A 23,171-nucleotide genomic window follows, 5' to 3' on the forward strand; every position below is an offset into this window, starting at 1 on the left:
GAGTTCAATAAAATTTGGGCTCAAGCGTCCAAAAAATGCGATCCAACACTTGTCCGGAGCTTGATGAAGATCGTTCGATCAAAAGTTCGAAAATTCGTGAAGGAATAACTTAAATTTCATCCGGTTTTCATTATGCCCAAGTTTAACCTGGTACAATAAATGATCAATTTTTAGTTTGAATAAAATATCATAATTTGAAAGAAAAAATTGTGGATAGCTTATTTTCGATACACCCCTTATCCGTCTCTCTTTAATACGATAAAAGCCATTCTTGCATAGGACTAGAGATGAGCAATCCGCTCGAAAACGGTTCTCAAGTTGCGAAATGCACACAATCAACTAATACGAACGATTATCATTTTTATTCGTATTCACTTCCTCCAGTTATATCATTACTCACTCGCCATTTTCACTGGTGTATTTTGTAACCATTGTAGTGTCATCGCTTCTGAGCTATTCAATAAGAATTTCACCGATTTTCAGTAAGTAAATCAACACGGAAAAATATGTAAACAGTGCTGTGCTTCAATGATTTTTACTGAACGCTTTCGGTGAAAAGAAAGCCTGTTGAATCGTGCCATTTTGTCGTTAAAACAAACTTTTAGTGGTAAAAATTAGAACTTTTCGGTGTTTTAGGTTATTTAAAATATTTTTCCCGGATAATGGACAATATTTTTGACTTGCTCAAAACGAACTTTTATTGAACTGTTTACTGACTGTTCCTACTTCGCGTTGCGTGTCTTTTCGGAGCCAATGTTCACATATCACCAGCACGAACAGGGGCGGCAAATTCGATGAAATATTGGAGGTTCACAAAAAATTATTACTACAGATCATTAAACTTTTCAAAGTGCTTTGCCCCCCCATAGTTGCCGCGCCTGAGCACGAAATTAGTGCCGTAAAATTTCCCTGGAACTTGTTCTGCTGTGATAATAACTCCAGAAAGAATGAAGTTGAAGTCACGATGTCCTTGTGATGCAAAAATCGCTCCAGCAGAAATAATTGAGAAGTAAAATTCTTCTGTTTTTCTACTGCAGTAACCGCTCCAGAATTAATGATGAAGAAATACAGTTTCTTGTTCTGCCGTCCTGCTACTGTTACCGCTCCATACAGAATAAAACTGAAGTGCGTAAAGTGCATCATACTGCCCGTCGCGCTGCGTGTATCGCTCCAGAAAGAATGATGTAAAAATTTCAACCTTCAGCACATTGCCCTTATATGTACTCGATTTACATCTTTCTGAAAACTATTGGTTTATCAATCTAGTTACTGCTTCTCTTTATTTACATCCTTTACAGTTCACCTTTCCCCAAAATGCCATCTTGTGACGTACTAATTGGTTTTTGGTAACCACACATCGGAAATTTTGAGCCAAAATGAAACGAAGATTACACGAAAACTTTGAAAAAAAAAATACAATACAGACTTTGGCACCTCTGAGCTAAAGCCACAGACTAACAGACAGGACACTCAAATTAGATTCTTCAATCATTTTAACTGTCATTTCGAATATTCCTTTATTTGGGACAGTACTCACATGTGTCATGATGGCGCCACGTTACCCTATCAAAAACATCCTGTCTGTCATCTAGTCTGTGTTTATTTTTTTCATTTACCAACAGAGTTGCCATTTATACAGAATTACCTGTAATGTATTGATATGTATTTGCATTTGTATGCGAATTTCATGCAGGATACAGATTTAATACATATTGCCAAAACTATATACAAAATTGTGCCTACCTCTCATCCTTCAACGCAATACAAAATCGAACCCGTTTAGTGGCAATATTTACTTGCTTCTGATCTGCCGCCACTTAATTTCGGGTGAAAATTACCAACACAATAAAAAAATAGTCTAGATGAACAATGTTGAGAAAAATAAATGGTTACCTTCCAACATCGCTAAAAAGTTTAATATATTATTAACGTAATATAATAATTTACTGTGACGATTCATTTCCAAATATTATGATGCAATCAGGCATCCCTGCAAGCAGCTGATCGGTGTTGACAAACGAGGGGGAACCAACTAGTAAATTAACTTTTACATAACACAAGGGGTGTACCGATAGTAAATAGTTCGCGCAGTATAATATAGGTGGAACTAGTGCATCACGAAAAATTATTTTTTATAAGAATTTACTCATACTGTCATGTCTGTTAGTCTGTGCTAAAGCTATGTGCCATATCAAATAAACGATTCAGCATTTATATCTTGCGAAGTTCAATTGTTGACCTGATAATGTGCTTTGATTGGCTAGTGAAAACATGGGGCTATTCAAACTGATTTTTCAATAGTGTACTATTGGAAACCATATCCATTTTAACTGTGCACATTTAATTTAATAGTTTTCCAATGGATTAATGGTTAAAACGTAAAAATCCATCAACAAATGAAGGAGTTATATGCGTTCAAAATTATTACAGAAAAAGGATACGCAGCTATTTTTTAAATTTTTAATTGACACTTGACACCGTATAGTGAAGATTAAGGCATTTTTATTGTCGGTGTAGTGCAATTTAAGAACGAAAACGACATAAAATATTACACACAGTTCACATAGGTGCCTGCATATCTGTAATCTATAGTTTAGTACAACATGTGAATAACGGCATCTATCGTGCGTCTCATCTCATTACAGTTTTATTATTTCTAGCCGATACATGAACCTAGTGTTTCGATTCGACATCTGTTTTTTCTGTATAACATAGAGTAAATCTTGTTTTCAGTGTGCCGTATCCAATAAGACTCGAACAATATCGACTAGCATCCCACTGACAGTTTTATGCTTGCAATATCAGCTGATCGATCCACCGCCAGCAACCGTGGGCGTTTGTTGACACCGGTATGTTTATGTTTCTACACGGGCCCACGTGCTTAGTCCGTGCCAGTGTGTGTAGCTTCTTTCAAGAAGTGGGCTGTGTGCGTTACATCGAAACAGGTCGTCAGATTTTGACAATTTCGCTGTCAGATAGGAAGTTTTATTACTTTTCTTTACTGCTGGTTTGTTTTTCACTGCGGTCAGAAAGAATATTGTTTTTTGTGATGTGCGACTAGTGCTAGTGAAAAATGTGATAAATAGTTTAATAAGAATTAATTGCTTTGTGCAGTAGTGTCAAATAGTGTATGAAAACTATCGTGGATCAAAATGTTTTCATTAAATTAGCAGTAGTTACAGAGTATAGTGGAACAATTCTTTGTGTTCTAGTAATAGTCAATATTTGAAGGAAAAAGTATAATTTTGCAGTTTGTGCATCGATTTCTTCCCAACCAATGGTTTGCGAACGGAAATGCTTATCTTGAAGGTCGAACAATGCCCCCAGTATGGTGGGAGACAATGTCGTGCCTAGAATTAGCTGGTCCAGACAGAGTGTCGCCATTGTCCGGGTGCAAAAAAAAAATCGAATATGAACAGTGAACATGTCGAGACTTAAAGCTATAAACCCGCATACTGCTGACACATTTAAAAATCGATTTGATGGCGGAAATGAGTTCCTATGCTGAGTCCTCTGATAAAGATTCTTCCACGCAGGATGGAATACCGTAAGAAATACGTTTTTAGACTATTTATGATATTGATTCATTGTCCTTTCAGGCATCCGCAGCAAGATGAAGTAGACGAACTTGAGGGTGCCGTAGGTAATTCTTCGGATGTAGCTAGTGTCGCGAAAGATCTTGACGACGAACCAATTGAGTTAAAAACCCAGGATGATTTGCCACCAACTCCGTATGAAGAATGTCTGGATTTGACCATTTTTGAAACACTAGCGAAACAGCAGCAAGATGAGGAAACTCAGACGGCAGAATGTGAGAGGCCTGACGCACACAGAATAAGCTGTGTTGGTAATATATAAGCACACTTACTGTTGGTTTGGTGGTTCTAATAAGTTGATAATTTCAGATGATAATAATTCGCCAGCTCGCGATCCACATCCAGCTGATAAACCTTCACCTGTTTGCTGTTCAGCAACAACGCCAACTTTGGCAACCGGGCACCATGGCGATTCCTGTGGATCGTCCAATTCATCTGTTCCATGTTCCGGGGTTCGCAGAAAGGCGAAGGTGACTTCAACATCACACGAGGAATCGGTCGCGAATGGAACGAAGAAAAAAGTTCGTTCGAATGGTTCGTTGAAATCTTCACCTTCGCAGGATTATCTGCAAGTTTGGTCGTCCGGAGTTGGTACTGATCAGCAAACAGAAGCAAATAAATGTAATCCGGTAATCAGTCCATCTGTTCAAGTGCACAAACCGCTCGAGCGATCGTGGCCTCCCAAGCATCAACGCAAACAGCAATCACAGTTGCAACATCAAGGATCTGAAGAGTTTTCTTTCGATATAGTTGACACAGACGAACAGTGTTACATTACGGGGCCGGAAAGTGGAGCTGCCGGAATGGACTTTACTCCGGGCGAGTTTTTCGAGCAAAGTCCCAAACAATCTCGTCACGAAAAAGTTTCAAGAGTGACGAAACAACCGTTGCAAGGGATCATTGAAAGTGCTCCACTGGCTACTCCTGAAACGGACGGCAGTTTATCCGAACATACTCCACTTCGTCTGGGTAGATTGGATAGGAGCAAAGCTCCGGATAATGAAATAGTTACTGAAACACCCAAACCTGACCATAGTAATCCACTGAATGTGACGAGCAGGAAATCTACTCGGGAAGATTTCAGCTTCCCAGAGGAGCCACAAGCATCCTGTTCGAATGAAATCGTCGAAGCTACGAACGAGATTCGTACCATTAAACCTCACCGACCGCTAGTGAGAATTTTATCCAATGGTCGAACGAGTGGCGGGCTCGTCAATTCGGGTGAATTGTTAGTCGTAGATTCGATGCGAGCCAGCCATATAATCTTCCCGGTTCAATGTCTGTCACCGTGTGCAAGAAGTCCCCCATCCGGATCATCAACACGGTCGGGATCTCCCCTGGAGCACTCGCCGGATCGGTCTTCACCAGTCATAATGCATCCTAAACCGATACGACCCCAGCCACGCCCGTTAACCAGAGTCGGACATTGTGGACGCAATGATTTGATATGTCCGCCCACCCCAACGCATCATGCACGCAGATTACGAGTTCTGTCGGATAATTTTGGTCCTCCGGATTTGCGGCAACGAGTGTTCTCGCCAGAAATCGTAATATCACCGGAAACGAGATACAACGATTTGGTAGCCGCAACCGGAAACCGTGTCGATCAGATGCGGGTCGCCGAAGGTCGCGATGAAATGGAAACCGACTCGCAAGGTAGACATTTGACCAGTACCCGGCTGCCGTCCATTCCGGAGCGTGCTCGAGGTACTTTGGCGGAACCGGACGAACCTTTACCACCGGCATGGGAAGCACGAATGGATAGCCACGGACGCATATTCTACATTGATCACGGCACTAGAACAACATCGTGGCAACGTCCCGGGTCTCATTCGGGTATCTCTGGACCGGATCAACACCGACAGCAGCTCGATCGGCGATATCAGTCCATTCGTAGGACGATATATGATCGACGAGACGGGGGTAGTCGAAGTCCTCCGCGGTTCGGTTTCGAAGCTATCAATCCCCGTCAGGGATCTTCCTCCGCTACAGTTGCCATGAATGCAGCCCAAATCGAGAGTCTACAGTTGGATCGCGCTACCCATCCCGCTCTGTTGATGATATGTCGAGCTGATTTCTATTCAATGCTACACACAAACACCGACGCCATACAACTGTACAATCGGAACGCAGCCCTCAAACACATGGTCTCTCGAGTACGTCGGGATCCTACCTGTTTTGGTCGGTATCAGCACAATCGCGATTTGGTAGCACTGGTAAATTGTTTTGCTTCACCTGATAAGGATCTGCCCACGGGATGGGAAACAAAAGTTGATCAAAGCGGCAAGCAATTTTTCATCGATCATACCAATCGAAAAACATCATTCATGGATCCTCGAGTACCTACGGATTGTCCGCGAGCTCGCCACCGACCCGAACAGATGAGTTCTGGACCTACGATTCCCGTTGATGTTGCACCGATTCCACCACCGAGACCACCAGCACTGCCCCGACTGAGCATCGGATCACCCGAAATTCCAGTAGCTTATAATGATAAGGTTAGAAGCATATCGGCGGATGTATCCATTTATTCGAAAAATATTAACGCCATTTTCTGTTTGCCTTGCTCTTTCAGGTTGTAGCTTTCCTTCGTCAACCGAACATTTTGGAAATTTTACGTGAGCGTCACGGAGCAGCAGCCTGTTCGCGTAATTTACGGGAAAAAATCAATTCCATTCGAGTGGAAGGAACTGCTGCGCTCGACCGACTTAGTCATGACCTTCAACTAACCATCCTGCTAAGGTGAGTGGAATATTTATTTAAGGTTTTATTTTTGCTGCTGCCGTCCATCGTCAGTGTGGCAGAGAATGATGGTTCACTACCAGAAACTAGAAAAGTGAACGTTTTACCAGTGTTCCTTCGGTTAGAACGGGTCTGACGCGGTGCGTTCCACCTGGTTAAATTTAATTTGACGAGGTTAATTTTGAATGACTCCCGGATGATCTGTGTAACGTAACGTGTGTTTATGAATTTTAAATGAATCTTTTTTTATATGGTGGTGAAGAATGGTTAGATTTGCCATGAATTTTCTAGTTACAGTCGTGATTAAGTATATCAAGATAACTTTGTTTATAATCAATTCAATATATGTACTGAAAATTGGAATACACTGTAGCGCGTAACAGAATAACTCAACTCAACTCAACACTTAACTTCGGTTAGGGTCGTTTGTAGTTGATGCTTCGTGTAGGTAGTCAAGAAGGAACTATTGCGGAGGGATCGATGTCGTATCAGACGTTTACTCGAGATGAGCAGTCCCATTGCTGTTGGTATTTTACGAACGGCAGAAAGAAAAAAATCTCACTACACTGTATTGCCTCGGTTCTGCACCACTTAGATAGTAAGGATTCGATCATTGAAAGAAAATGTTCATCCGCTCAACTAACAAAGGGTCCAAGTGAAAGGGACTAATTTGGCTTAAGTACCTTGAATAGAATTCTAAGCTGCCCATTTTTTAAAGTAATTATCCACACTTGAATGTTCGCGCGACGCAACCGAACGAAGTTTTAAGCTACTTCTAAAAAAAACATTGTTCAGCTTCTATGTAGAAAGTTCTCATGGAACTTGTTCTGTACCTTTAAGTTATCAAAAGTACCATGCGTACTCTTATGCAGCGAGAAAGTTCACTGTACTTTGACCTGTCAAAAACTACCGCGTATTTTCTTAAGGATGTCTTAAGTAATTGTGGTACTTCGACCATGTTCCGTGTGGTAAAATCATTCAAGCAGACCCAGACGCTAAAACATGCAACCCTGTGAACGCAAGGCAGATGACGGATAACTTCAAGCACTTCCAAGCTTTCGATTCGAGACGAAGTCAAAAAGATCATGTATGGATGGGTATCACATACCTTCTCCAATGTACTAATCTACGCGATTGATTACTTGGTTCCGAAACGATCCGTCCGACATTCCAAACATCCGCCGTGGCTAACCGCTGAATTGAAACATCTGAAAACATCCAAAAGAGCTGCTCTGACACGATACTCCAAGTATGGAGGTTACGTTTTGCGCAATAATTATATTCAGATAAATAAGTTATACAAGAAAACCGTGAAGCGCTGCCGTGCCAATTATTTAAAGAAGGTACAGCATAGGATGAAGTCTAACCCAAAAGCTTTCTGGAAGCACGTGAATGAGCAAAGGAAGGAATTTGGATTACAATCGTTAATGCGATTCGGTGAGCGTACCGGTTCGAGTACTCAAGAAATTTTCCAGCTCTTTTCGGAACAATTCGCTCGTGTTTTCTCTACAGAAGCATTATCCCCATAGCAAATCGAACGAGCGGCAATCAACGTTCCGGTATCTAATTACTTTTTGCACTCCATTGACATAGACGAGAATTCGGTACAAATGGCTATCGCTGGATTGAAGTCTTCGAGTTCTTCAGGACCAGATGGCATACCGGCAGTTATTTTGAAGAAATGTTCGGCTGGAATAATATCACCACTTTACCGTTTATTCAGAACCTCATTAACTACAGCAGTGTTTCCGGATTTATGGAAAGCTTCGTTTATGTATCCGGTTTACAAGAAAGGCGACAAAAGCGATATGGACAACTACCGCGGTATCACTTCTCTTAGCGCAATTCCTAAATTGTTCGAAAAAGTCATTCTGATTCAAATTTTTAACCATCGCAAGCAGTACATTGATGATACTCAACACGGGTTTATGCCGAAGCGTTCAACAGCTACTAACCTCGTATCTTTCACATCTTACATAACAAACGCTATGTCAGACGGGTTGCAGACGGACGTTATCTATACAGATTTCTCTTCTGCTTTCGATAAAATCAACCATGACATCACAATAGCAAAATTAAATCGACTCGGCTTTGGTGCAAACGTCATTCAATGGATACAATCATATATCAGCAATCGACGTCTTACTATCAAAATTGATGATTGTGTTTCCGAAGAATTTGTTGCAACGTCTGGAATTCCACAGGGGAGTCATCTTGGCCCTTTGATTTTCTTACTGTGCTTCAATGATGTAAATCTTCGTCTGGATGACGAGATCTTGGTGTCTTTCTCGATGAGCAGTTATCATTCGAACAGCACATTAACTACATTGTTGCGAAAGCTTCTCGTTGTTTGGGATTCATATTTAGAATGGCTAAGCACTTCAATGATATTTATTGCCTGAAGACTCTATACTGTACACTCGTTCGTTCTACTTTGGAATATTGCTCAGTAGTCTGGAACCCTCTTTACCTCAATGGAGCTCATAGAATAGAATCTATACAACGTAGATTCGTACGTTTTGTTCTTCGACGATTACCTTGGAATAATCCACATCAACTGCCGAGCTATGAAAGTCGCGGATTGCTGATTGGTCTTGACACACTACAAGTACGACGAGAGCTGTCGCAACTGACTGCCCCCCTTTGCTCCGTGAGGTTAATATCAATGTTCGTCCCCGTGCTCTCCGTAACAACGCCTGCAAAGATAGTTCAATCGTGTATCATATGGATTTGACTTCAACCTTTCACGGAAAACAATGTGTCTGTTGATTTTACAATAATAAACAATAATACCATTCGAATCAGCTCGTTGAGATGTCATCCAATTGGTGAACTTTCGTAAAAAGGGCATGGGTCTTATACAAAAACTTGGAGTTCTATTGTAGATATCATACAAGAAAATCATTGAAAACGTTAGCCAACGCGACTTCTTTTGTCTTCTAATTTCGTAGTATGAAGCTGGCGGAAGCTGTTCAAAACGCCATGATGTCTTTTTCACCGAACACGAGAAACTTGTTGAGTATTCATCATATAGTTTGAATGAATCAGAAGATGAAATCGAGTTTGTTGAACGTATACATTCTTTATTATGTTCATTTTATTTATATGTAAGAAATTGGCCAGAAAAGTGGGCACTTCGAAGTCAAATGTTCTTCGTGCTAAAGAACGTTTGAATTTTCGAACCTATAAGAAGCAGAAATCGTAAAATATTATTCACTTATAATCAAGGGTTTCGATACACAATTAAAACGAAACAAATCTAAATTATTTTCCACCCCAGTTTTCCTCAAATTTTAATTAATCCTTTTGGGGAACATGCGAATACGGGTTGAAACTAATTGGTGCAAGCCGAGACTATTATTGTAAGAATTTGGTTTAATGGTGTAGTGACAACAATAAATCTGGTTTGATTCGGCTAATATTTTCTAGAAACAATCACCATATGTTCTAAACAATCAAGTTCTAGTTTACAGTAAACAGATTCAGAATATATGATTTCTCGGCTTAAAACAACTATTTTTTGTTTCGATAGACAACTAATAGTTTTACTGTTGAAAACAATCGGGATTATTCTGCGTGTACTTCGCGAGCAACAACTCTGCCCCGAAACGGTCGTAAGCCTACTGCGCTCAATCACTGAAAATATTCCGTATTTCTATGTGTCGGTTTTGCACGATACGCTTTGTGCGATGGTTCGTTCAATTCCTGCGGTTGGAATTTTGCGTGCCTTACTTTGGAACTGAATTTCACCTTAACGCTTGTTCATACCAAACATTTTTAGAAACTTCAATTTTAGGTTATTTGAAGTTATCGCATACAACTGAAACATTTATCAAGAAGCTCCATAGTAAAGTAAGAAGTATTCACGTCAAAAGATGTAATTTGGAATCATAAAATTGAGCGATGCACAAATTTTAAAACGAACTTCGAGCGAAATTTAATTATAGTTGAATGTTCTTCAAATAAACATTGTTTCTAGTCATATTAAAACAATTTATGAATTCAACGAACCTTTTAAATGCTCTAAAACTATCCATGTAGACTAAATTATCATTTGTTAAGACATTCCACCATGATGAAAAGGTTCATGTTGTTGCGACCGTTGCTGCCTTCGGTTTTAGGGTAGTGCATACAAGCAAAATTGATGTTTAGTGCCTTTTTATTTTCCACGTAGGACTACGTCTCTCTTTACTATGCTCACCTGGGTGCATTTTCAAAATTTCACAACACGAAAGTGTAACGAAAATACTCCAGATTTGTTTTCCCAATAACTTTTTCTATGTTTGAGTATTTTCACAAATTCTTTCACGAAACGAATGAAAAAAGATGTAAGACTTTTGTTGATACCACATTTATTACGAAAACATTGTTTAAACTGGTGCTTCAGTCAATGGCGAATATGAGGTTCCGTTCCTCTAGCCTAAACACAGAAAAACAACAACTAGTTTTTCTGTGAGCATACCTGCTGTTTGACATTCGCAGAGTGAGTTCCACTTTAAACACGAGCGATTGCGTCATCCAGCTGCTGGTCGTTTGCATTGGAAAAAAAGACACAAAATCAACCGTTCTAATGACTCTAAATGTTATCCAAAGAACTAATAAGATTACTTCTTTGCAAACTAAAGGTAAAAATCATCAGTTTAGTGCAAATTTATAATAATTTAATTAGCTTTGTGCACTTTTGGCTGTGCGAAATTCGCATCAAACGAGCGCAAATAAAACTAGCATTTGGCTGCATCGCATTCGAGAAAAAATTGCCGAACAGTGTGTAATATCGTAGCGAATTCCACAATTTGGCCCTTCTGAAAGACGGAAATGAGTCCCGTACAGCATTTTGTTAGTCTTTCATTAAAATATTGAGATGTATGAAATATTGAAATATATGAGCGATTGTACGACTTGTGTTACGTTTATATTTATGTAATGATTTCTTCTAGGTCAAGACTCTTTCAAATGACTTGGAATGGCGCCCTACTTCCTGAAATACAAACGTAATCATCCGTAATCAAATAGTTTTTTTTTCAGGACTCCAAAGCCACTAACGGTCCTTTTTCAGTTCCCTAAAAGTAACGTAAAGAACTTATTTAGAAAACTGTCGCCTTAGTTCCTAGAATACAAACACATTCGTTTGAAACCAAATGGTCCTTTCCAGCACTACAAAATCTTAAACGTCCAAACGGTATCAAATCAATTGATAATACACACCTCGAATGCAGTCCTATGTAAATCTCGTGGTTATGTCTCCGACATTACCCACTCCAAGTTTTTCTCAATGAATATGTTTGAAAATGTAATATTCTTGTTATATTTATGTTCCATACACTTCCTTCGACGCCATGAAACGTTTGCAGTATTCAAACCACCTATTCACCTCTAGAAATGTGTCTGTATTGCAGTTTCATTACCGTTACGTTGACGCAATGAATCAATAGCCATCTGAATTAATGCTTAAATTGTATGTTACAATCTTGTATTATCTATGTTATCGCTACATCAATTCACGATAACGATTTGCTCATACACTTAAGCTTTCACAATGGTTTCGAAACGTCAAAATAGGCGGGTGGGTAATTTCAATGATGACGTGAGTACGATTAAACGAATCGTTCGGTGCTAAACACTGTCGAGTGCAATACGAAAAAACGAATGAAGCTAAATTCGTTACTGTCCCAAATCCAAATACGGATTCAGATGCAGGAAATGGATCTGATGCTACCGTATTATTGGATCTGGAACCTGGATCCGTAATATGGAAAGTGCAGATTCAGTTCTAGTTCTAGGTTCAGAGTTTGGATTTCAAGCACCTAGATTGAGGATCTGGATCAGTGATATGATAGAGTCTAGTGCACAATTAGGATCTAAACCTGAATCAGTAATTAAATTAGCTGAAACTGTATTTTCAGCTAATTTAATTTCCAGATCTGCATTCTGGGGCAAAATTCTGAACATAAATATGGATTTTGGAATTGAGTTCTGAACCGGGATTCTTGATCTTAATAATGAAATTGGATTTTGGAACTGAATTTTGGAATTCAATTGCAGATCTGAATATTAGAATATAATTTTGGATCTGAGCAGCCGATTCAGAGTGTACAGAACCAGTGCATGGCTGGTGCTACGATTCTACTGACACTACGAATCCTTCCAGGTCGGTGCTCGAACATACGACAACTGGTTTGTAAGACCAGCGCCCAATGCATTGAACCGCCAACCCGTACTACTGATAAGTTAATCATAAATTGCTGATCATATTTCCGATGACATGAAGTAAAAATGATGCTATTTCGTTGAGTACAATGAGAGATATTCGCGATCAAAAACTTATCACTCTCCTATAACGGTAATTTTGGAAAGGCGCCCCATATTTTCAACTTGTAGCTAAAGGCATAGCTATGATCAAATATATGTTTGAATCAAGTAACGGTAACTGATTAACTGATTAACGAACCCTCAACGGGCGGTAAGGGAGAGTGTTCGGTTACCGGCACCCTTTTATTTTTAGCTCATAACTGTTGACTTAGTGCACATTATGCGAATTTCTATACATCAATCGAAAGCTAAAGTCCCTAGCTAACAACTCCCGGATTTGCGGTTCAATGCATAGGACGCTGGTCTTACAAGCCAGTTGTCGTATGTTCGAGCCCCGACCTGGAAGGATTTTTAGTGTCAGTAGGATCCATAATACTAGCCATGCAATGATTCTGTACACTAAGAATCGGCTGCGAAGTTTGTTGAAACAGAAAGGCCAAATTCCACAAAAGCAATGTAATGCCAAGACTTTGCTTTACTTTGCTTTGCTTTTTTAACAACTGATTAAGAAACTAAGTGGATTCCATTGATTGAAAAAACTTTATTATCAATTTAGTAAAATGATAAATTTTGGCCATTTAAAAGAAGGTGTTCGGTTACCAGTACCCCAAGAAATTTTGGAAAAATATAAAGAATGCAAATATTCAAAGGAAAACCGGAATTTATACTGATGCTCTTCAATTTATGAAGCTATAAAAAAAGTCAGAAAAAGCTTTTGTCTTGATTTTCACGCAATTAAAATTTGTTTTGAACGCAGCAAAAAGTACAAGCGTCTGTTTGCTTGGGTATTTGGCACAAAAAAATGTGCAGCTATTACACACACATGACATTTGCGGTAATGACGCTATCTGCTTTCTGTCAAAAGTTACGGTGGGGTGCCGGTAATCGAACATCTTCCCCTACTTTTTCACAAAATTTTCGTTTGTCGCTGTTTCATTCAATTTCATCTTTCCTCTCCGTCTGCTGCTTGTTAGCAATAATATACATACATTATGCTATTGATGCGCAAAATTATACACGTCAAAGAAGAATTGTGAAAAAATTTGGTTAATTTTTATCCAATAGAAGAAAAGTTGCAGCCAGTGGAATGTGTTGTATTAATTTCATGTTCGGTCTTTAATATCATAGGCGAAGAAATGCATGATTTATAGCCTGTTCGCACTATACCTGGACGACCGGGATGGGACCATCCGGGACTATCCGGGACGTTTTTGCCTTTCTCATATAGAAAGGTTATGCAATCACTTGAAAAACCGACTAGTGAAAATTGTCTGTGTGTGTATGTGTGTATGTGTCAAATAATCTCACTAGGTTTTCTCGGGAATGGCAGAACCGATTTTGACAAACTTAGATTCAAATGAAAGGTCTCGTGGTCCCATACGGAATTCCTGAATTTCATCCGGATCCGACTTCCGGTTCCGGAGTTATAGGGTAAAGTGAGTCCAATATTGTACACCGTCACTTGAACCGGCGAAACAAAAAACGTAAAAAATTTCCTAAACTGGTCTCAAAACTACACAAATCGATAGTCATTATCAGTAGGCAACTAAACAAACCAATACCGGCTATCCTGGTTCCCGGTATCCGGTTCCGGAAGTACCGGAAATAGTGGTCATATATACCAAAATGGATTTTACTCACTTTTCTCAGCGATGGTTTGACCGATTTCCACAAACTTAGATTCAAATGAAAGGTCTTCCGGTACCATACGGAATTTCTTAATTTTATCCGGATCCGACTGCCGGTTCCGGAGTTATAGGGTCAAGTGTTTTCAATATTGTACACCGTCCCTTAATGTTAGTTGGTGGCCGTACGAACCGACTTTGATTATACCGGTTCTCGGGTTCCGGTGCCGGAAGTGCCTAGAATAGTGAACCCACTTCGTTTTCTTAAGGATTACTTACGCAATCAAAGCACTGTTTTATTCAGTATTTTATGCACAAACAATCTCTTGGTTTCTTTCAAAAATCGAAGAGAAAAATTTTGAATAGAATACCACAATATTATATGTACATGAGAAAGGCATCATTACACCACTAGGTGGATTAAAACAGGTTTTTATCCTCATCGGGGATGACTGAGCTGCCGGCGTGTGTATGTGTTGGAATCCCGGATCCGGGATAAAATCCATTTGGTTGCCAACGATATTCCTCGCTGAGTTTTTCGCACCGTCGACGCTGGAAAAAACTGTTCACACTGTACTCTGTTCGGAAGTTTAGTTTGCTGTATCAATTAAATTCTTAGGCAAATGTTTCCCTTAAGTCAATCTTTGGCATTTCCTACACCCGCGTTCAGGTCAGATATTTCCAGTTATTCGGGTTTCGACTTGTTCGTCTCTAGCAAAGGAATTGTAAACGACAATTTTGTACTTTCTGATTAGTTGAGTTGGCTGTCCTCCTAGTTTCTAATTATTATTATACATTCCAAAAGTATCTTATAGTTAATAAATTTAGTTCCCTTGACGCGAGAATACGAAAATTGCAAAATAATCACCGTTGATTGTACCAGCTGGTCTCCGATTCTGCATGAATTGCAATCAGTTGAGATATTTTTTTCTGCGTAGGCAGCGTCTAGAACACATCAAAGCGAAGTGCGTGCTTCAGTCTAATTAATAATTCCGCACATGCTGCCGCTCCGGTGACCAACAATTATCTCAGCGACACCTTGCACCGGCCAGCACTAAGCAGTCGGGGTAGGAACTTTTCAAACGTCCGTATTAAGTATGCAAACGACGACGACGGCGATGGCGACTACGACGACGTCTACGACGCCTTTACCGCGAATGCAAGTTGCGTGTGAACGATTTGAAACTACCGATAATCACACCTTGCGCTATTGCCGTCGAGATGTGCATCTTGATGCGGTGTTTGATCTCGCGACTCTAGCCTCTGAAGTTCGATCAAACGTAAACTAACGATAAATTAATACATTGGAGGTGGTTTCGTTTCGTTACCAGCTTTCGGCCCGAGGCGTTCCTGATCGATGATTTACATTCCGATTAACGGCAGTCATCTTCACATCAGTTTGAGTAGTTGGTGACACTGCAATCGATCGGATCACTTCCTGCAGTCTTGCACTTCGCAGTAGGATGAACTAATCTCGAATAATACAATGTTGAATTAGATTAAGTCGGCCATTTTAGCAACGCAACAAACGATTGCATTTGCATGATGGGAGTGTTCTGCATTCAACAGACAACTGCAACAAGAAAGACCAGCGTTATTGGCTTCGAGATAGATTTAATACAATTGACACTCGAGTGATTTTTGTATAATGGAATTCATAAAAACAAAAATAAACACCTTGAATATTACTTTCTCTGAAATCGCATCAAATGATAACTCAACATGTCATTTCAGTTATTGCAAAACTCAATCACCGTGTAGACTGAAAACATTCTCACGAAATATTAATGTTTACCATTTCCTTTGGTTGTCATTGATTGGAATTCGCCTGTTTGGAATTACAATTTAGCTAAACTTAGTTGTAGAAGCTGACGAATCCATTATTGACGGTTTCGGTGGCCTTCAAAATTTTGAGCTACAAGATTGTGCTTATAATCTCCGACTAAATAATACAGCTACTACTAAAGACTTTCCCATATTGTAAGCTAGGGCTTGTAATGGATTATTGAAATAATCCACTTCCAGAAAGGCCCGCAACCGACCGAGCACTTCATGCAACCGCAAGCCGTTGTCGCCTTTTGTCCAAACACATGTGGCTCTCTGGGAACGCCAGATAAGAATCCAATTGGAGCTTCGCGCCAGTCTTCGCAAACATCGGTCCGCAGTTCTTGCTTCCGTTCCAGATAGATGCTGTGCGGTGCTGGTTTCCTATCGGTTCAGTGCAGGCTACTGTTTTGATTACACCCCTTGGCGTGGGTCACGACGGGACGTGGTCTGTAGACGGGGGCGGGCCGCAGTATGTAATCCGATATCGCATCACCCGCATCTTCGCGCTACTCAACGGTTGCTACCGGAGATGCTACCGAGGAAAAATTGCAAATTAACGTTTTAATTGTTTTTATTGGAGTTTGTTGTTTGGATTAAGGTTCGCCGGTTTGCAGCTACGGGGGGTTCCGCTCGGTGGGTCTCGCGTTGGGCTGCGACAGTAAGTAGGTTTATGATTGGTTTCTGGCATTCTTTCCGCGTCAATCAGAAAAATCAGCATCGTCACTCGCGTGTCGCGCTCTGCAGAACGATGGGAATTGGATAAAGAACACATTTCCGTCGCTTGTAAAAAAAGTAATATCGATCATGACGGGAACCCGCATGAAAGGATGTTGTTGATGTTTTATGCTTGTGGGTAGGGCAAACATGCAGTCGGAAGTGCGATGATTACTACTGAATGCAATTTAATTCCGAATCTTTCACTATAAAGGTTGGGGAATCTCTTGATTAAACATTGAATTAATTAACACGTTTCTGACTTTCTCATATAGAAAGGTTATTCAATCACTGTGAAAAGTAACTTTTGATGTATGTATGCACGGATTTTCCCGGAATAGCAGAACCGGCTTTCACAAACTTAGATTCAAACGGAAGGTCTTATGGTCCCATAAAAATGCCTGAACTTTTTTCGAATATGACTTCCGGTTCTGGAATTATAGGGTGGTATGCGTCAAAAATTCAATTTTGAAAATGTTTTTCATATGTGCCATGTAAAAAGCAGTAATTTCCTCACCATTGAATAACACATTTCTTTAACTTGTAGATCTGGCTGGTTCCAGAAGTACCAGAGACAGTTATTAAACTGTAAAATCAAAACCATTTCGAATTATTAGAAATGGCTGGCGCTTTTCACAAATTGAAAGTACTATAAATCTTGAAAGACTATAATTTTTAATTACTTCTCGTTTCGCCTTCGGCTCATCAGTAGTTCAATTTGATCCGCTAAGCAGACGCAATTTATGTGACCCTTTAGGGATATTTCACTAAGTGACATATCCTATCTGACGTTTCGGGCGAAAACAAGTGACGACCGACTACTGTTCGCTGCAGAATTTGAATATTTAGGCGTGTACTTTTGTACAAACCAAAAACCTAATTTTTATCCAAATACGATTTCCGCTTTGAATGTTATAAGGAGATCAAAGTTAAAAACTTCTGTCACTTGAAGTGACGATGCAAATAACGTAAAAACTCGAATAACGTAAAAGGTTCCGGAAGAAAAGTGACTAAAAATTTCCAAATGGAACTTCCTAATTTATTTTAGAAATATTTTAACCGATTACCACGGGCTTAGAATAAAATGAAATGATCCCATGCGAAACTCCTCCGAAATTTAATCTCTGAATTTGAAGCAAAGCTGATCACTGTTAGCCCGGAGAAAATTCGAATATTTCGCAAGAAAGATAGATTTTTATCCGTACTTTGACCTTGATGTAGCCACACAGCGAGATTTTCGCTTGTAGTCCAGTGAAAGGAAAGTCCATTGGACTATAAACGAAAATTAACTGGCTGGCTGTGTCATCAAATCAGTGTCATCTCAAGTGAGGTGACGCCAACCTAAATAAGAAGAAGAAGAAAAAGAGAAAGGCTAATCCAATATGCAGGGATGTTGGTATACGGTCATGCGAACCGATTTCGGCTATACCGGTTCCCTTATTCCGGTTGCAAAATAATCTGAAACTGTGGTATTCTCTTCGTTTTCTCAGAGACAGCTTTATTGGTTTTTTTTACGAGAATCAAAGAAAAGTATTTTGAAAAATATCATAGTGTTTTATATGGGAAAATGAGTGATATGAGAATAGCATCATTTCACCATTAGATGGATTAAAGCAGATTTTACCTAGCTCTTGAATAAAGGTTATTAGGTCATTGTGAAAATCAACTTTGCAACCAATGCCCAGAGAATGTATGTAACGCAAATGTGCAGTCGATTTTCTCAGGATCAGCTGGATGGGTCTTTGGAAGTTTATATTTAAATGAAAGGTCTCATAGTCTTTTATCGGGTTCCTACTTCCGGTTTCAGAGCAGCGACGTAAAATTTGCAATGAAATCTGAAAAAATATCATACGATTTTCTTGTTCATTGAGACTGGGCTAATTTGCATAGGCTGCTGCGAAATTTTATCCGAATCTGATTTCTGGTGTCGAAATAACCAAATGTGCACGGAAAAGTTCACTTGATTTTCCCAAAATCGCAAACATAGATTTCTATATATGCTGAGGGAGTTCTCATAGTTCAATAGCATTCTATTAAATTTTGTCCGGATCTGACTTTCGGTTCCAGAGTAACGCGGTAAAATGTATGAAACAATGGAAAAAATGCAACGGAACAATTTTCGCATGCTAAGATTCAATTGAAAGGTTCGGTTCCTCCATAGTCTGCTGCCGTTTTCGGAATTATTCGGTAAAGTGTGTTGAAAATGTCATGCCTCAACTTGAAATGACGATACAAAACACACAAAAAATTGTTCAAACTTCTTCACAATATTGGTCTTGTTAGCTGAGGACCATATCAATTTATTTGGCTATTCTGATACCGGAAATAGGCAAAAAATGAAAATGAACTTCTATCGATTTGTCATAAATGCCCTTTTAGAGCTAAAGCAATGTGCCTTTGAACTTATTTCTCATTATAGTAATTGTAAGAATGGAATTATTACACCACTAAATGAACTAAAATAGATGTTATTTCTCAATATTTCCGATTTTTTTAGGGGCGGGCACGCAGTGCAAAAATGTCCTGCATAAACTAAACTACTATGAAAATTTGTTTTCATTTCGTTAGCTACAGCCGATGAATAAATTAATATATAGTTTTGCAATAATTGTCTACGAACCCAATTTGATTCATCTAGCGGGTAGAGTATGCTCTATTTATTTTACGTTGATGATTTTTTTAATCGGCACATTTCAGGGCCATTTTTTATTTCAGCAAGAACTATTAGTGGCATTTTTTGTTCATACGCAGAATCGTACGTATTGCGAGTAAGTAAATCTTTATTCAAAGAGAGCGGTTGAGTAATGTCAGAGACATAACCGATAACCGGACAGACGTGAACACGATTAATATCTTAACATTAACATTAATTTAACGTTTGAATGATTTGGTCATTTTAAGTGTTATTAGCAAATCTGGACTGTTTTTATAGATCTAAATTTATGTTAAATAAAACATTACGGAGCTGTGTTCATGACACTAATGACGTATTCAGTTCATTTTAGATTCAAATTAAAACCTTCAATATCAAACAACATTCTAATTGTAAATGTACGGGATTGCATTTTTCGTTAATTCTTAATCAAATATATTATACAACTTACATTGGCTGCAGTATGTTAAATCCCATCAATTAGGCATTATTGGCACGTACCTGAAACAGACAAGAAAGAAAATATAGTTTCTTTCGATAACAAAAACTGAATACAGAGTGCACGCGTTAACCTATTACGGGATCAAGAAGAAAAAATCGTAACAGCTAAATTGATTTTAATGTTTTTCGAAGCTTTAAAAATTTTCTCCGGTTCCTCATTACCATCCATCGTTAACGACATTTTATTTCAGGTGTGCACTACAAGGTATATAGATAGCACGGTTATACCATGTTTGGTAGAGTGTAATATATTTTCCTTTCTTAAAAACAGACTACACAGCGTATAGAAAGCATTACGTATCGTTGAAGTAATGATAAATTGTTATATATAAATGATACACTGCAAATCGTTTGATTTCTTTAGTGGAACAATGCTCCGGTCATAAAAGATTCCGAAGTAACTTTCCCCAGTAACAACCGGGGAGGCAAAATTTTACTCGTAATAGCAGGAGCAATCGTACTCGGAGCCGTCAATTCGAAGAGCTCAAATCGCAGGTCATCATATTTACTCAGACTTATTTGTCTGGACCAGAGTGAGCGTGATCTGCAAAGCGATTCGATGCGGTGCACTGTTACCGCGTCGCATTTACTCTGGAATGTTCACTTCGATCAAATGTGACCAACTTGCCCGATCTCATATTGAAGATAGCATGCGCGATGCAAAACCACAGCTCTGTTTACCTGGTTACAACAGAAAGTTCCAGATAATTGATTTATACTTTCAGGCCATTTGACTCCAGTCCAAAATATTAAATTGTATTTCAAAGTAAGCACATTGCGATCGTACCAAAGTAAGCACAATGCGAATCGTACCTTTTTCTGATGAAATCAAATGATCGCGCAACTCTTTTTTTAATTTCGCATCGGATCGATTATCTTCGTGTTGCTGCCAGAGTGCAAGAGTCACATGAAGTGTCAAGACGTGGGCGCGAGTTAGTTACATTTGATCAAAGTAAATCTGTCAGAGTGAATGCGACGCTGTAACAGTGCAGTGCAGTGTTTTGAAACAGTTCTCATCGCTCCGCGTTTTGCACTCATTTTGGCAGCACTCTATAATTTCTGCCAGGATGAACGCGATTAGCGAAGTGATGTGATGTGATGTACTGTTACCGCGTCGTGTTTACTTTGGCTTGCTTGCATCGATCACGCTTGTGTTGTAGTTTTGCAAAAAGAGTTCGCGAAGCTAAGCGATTTTGACAACATGTGCGTTCGAGCTTGCTGCATTTGATCGAAGCGAACTTATCAGATGACAGTGAATCAATTTGTATCGATCAGCAAATCACGCTCACTCTGACGTCAAATGTGTTTTTGAATATTATTCCGCTAAAAGAAACAAACGACGACGTTGTTCCTTACTCGAGTTAAAAAAATAATTGAGAGAAATCCGAAGTCATTAGCACAATTATTATTGGAAGATTCTAATATTTAGTATCAAGATCACAGGCACCTTAGCCAGGGCGCAGCGTGAGTTTTTATAATGATATATACAGCAATTCATTTTGAAAAATGTGCTTGATCCATTTTTTTTTATCAATTCGCATGTATTTTTTGCATGAATAGTCGTCAATGTAGTAAGTTTTTAAAATAATTTTAGAAAATTTTTAATTGCATTTAGTTGAATTATTTACTATTAAATATTTCTGTTTTCTTTTACTTTTTGGGAAATTTTCAGTATCCTGAAATTTTATCTCAAAAATTGTGGTTATGAATAAAGTTGAACAATCATGTTTCTAAAAACGAACCGTTCTAAAAACTAAAGGGGCAAAATATCCATGCTAAAGGGTACTTTACTCAGCTTTTCCAGTGTTCAGAAACAAATGTATTAAACGTTGTAGCTAATCAGGCTTTCGCATCACTGTATCATGCTTCGTCCAAAGCCTACTATTATTTTTATTTTATAAGTTTTTTATTTATACCCGGTTTTAACCTAATTTTGGTCTTTTCGCCGGGTTCGAGCCTACTATTAGGATATGGCGAAAAAGTTACTTACCCAAAAATATTTAGATCTTCGTTAATAGTTGAAGAATTCCTACAAGCTTGTGGAATAGGTATTACCATAAGGTATTTATGTTCTGAAGCTTTTACGAGGATGACTATGACAGATGTCAAAAAACGGAAATTTGGAAAGAAATCTTGTCGCTAAAAGAGCTGAACCAGTAAAGAACAATATTTTACTAAGTATGAGCGAATTCTGTATATAATTTTCATTAATATAAAACAAGATACAAACCGTGCCAAAATTGTGTGAAAGTGCAGAGTTGAGTGAATGAAATTCTGTTCTTCCAGCAATTATTGCTATTAGCAGGTTAAGGGGGCCACTCTAAGGAATATAAAAGTGATTGTGACTCTTATTATCGGTATCAATTCACGGTGAAAATCTAGTGAAGTTAATTTAGGTTCTTACTATGGAAGTCGCTTCAGAGTTCAAACAGGAATTTCTTGGATGAGCTTGAGGTAATTATGAACATTACGTCACCGACATTTTGTTGGAAAAATGAGTTTTTTTTCACTACACTTTTTTCAGTAATCACTATTAGTACACTGTGCGTGATGAGAGCGGGTCACTTCACCGAATGCCATTTCGCCGAAGGCCATTTCGCCGAATAGGTCATTTTGTCGAATAGGTCATTTCGCCGTAAAGGTCATTTCACCGAATGGGTCATTTCAAAAGGGACATTTTTTCGAAATGGTAATTTGAAACACATCGTACTATTATTTTGTTGTGTAGACAGACATAATGTCTCCTGGATAACTGTAACTCCCTCGTTTGCCCCGCCTACTCAAAACTAGGTTTCTTTGCTTAAGTTAACGTTACACGAACCAAAACGATGTGGCGAAACCGCTTTAGATATTTTTTCCATTTCCACTCAGTAAACGGAAAATATCATATACATTTGCCTGGTAGATACACTTATACAAATGCTTTGATGCTGGGTAGCTAATAAGTCAAGTAAGTAAGTCAACAAGTTTTCTTGGGAACTCCGTTCTGAGGTTCATGAATCAATCTGTATTCAAGAAGTTAAATTGTAGGTCAACAAAACGGGCGTTAACCAGTGGTGGTAAAGCATCGATTCCGAACACGCAAAACGTGTTCGTTCCGAACCAAAAAGCGAACCACCATCGCGAGTATGAATTTACCGATACCATCGTTCGAGCAAGCATCGCCGAACCAAGAAGCGATGCTGATGGTGAAAGAACCGATGC

General features: G+C 39.0%; 2 protein-coding genes across 3 annotated transcripts in view; one reads left to right on the forward strand and one right to left on the reverse strand.

Annotated features, from left to right (window-relative positions):
• The window catches only part of LOC131425374 (uncharacterized), a 302,108-nt gene that overhangs the window by 113,385 nt on the left and 165,552 nt on the right, over positions 1-23,171 (reverse strand). Inside the window, exon 4 of one of the 2 annotated variants that reach the window (XM_058587213.1) lies at positions 19,816-19,967. The exons of the other annotated variant lie outside the window; for it this stretch is intronic. Within the exon in view, the coding sequence (XP_058443196.1) occupies positions 19,954-19,967 (14 nt within the window). The 3' untranslated portion in view covers positions 19,816-19,953. Of the gene's footprint in view, positions 1-19,815; positions 19,968-23,171 lie in introns of those variants that run through there. 2 annotated transcript variants of the gene reach the window in all.
• The window catches only part of LOC131425372 (E3 ubiquitin-protein ligase HECW2), a 104,442-nt gene continuing 84,268 nt past the window's right edge, over positions 2,998-23,171 (forward strand). Inside the window, exons 1-4 of the mRNA XM_058587210.1 lie at positions 2,998-3,547; positions 3,600-3,847; positions 3,906-6,094; positions 6,172-6,338. Of these exons, the coding sequence (XP_058443193.1) occupies positions 3,483-3,547; positions 3,600-3,847; positions 3,906-6,094; positions 6,172-6,338 (2,669 nt within the window). The 5' untranslated portion in view covers positions 2,998-3,482. The remainder of the gene's footprint in view (positions 3,548-3,599; positions 3,848-3,905; positions 6,095-6,171; positions 6,339-23,171) is intronic.

The sequence above is a fragment of the Malaya genurostris genome, chromosome 1 (genome assembly GCF_030247185.1).
Source record: "Malaya genurostris strain Urasoe2022 chromosome 1, Malgen_1.1, whole genome shotgun sequence".
Classification (NCBI taxonomy): Eukaryota; Metazoa; Arthropoda; class Insecta; order Diptera; family Culicidae; genus Malaya; species Malaya genurostris.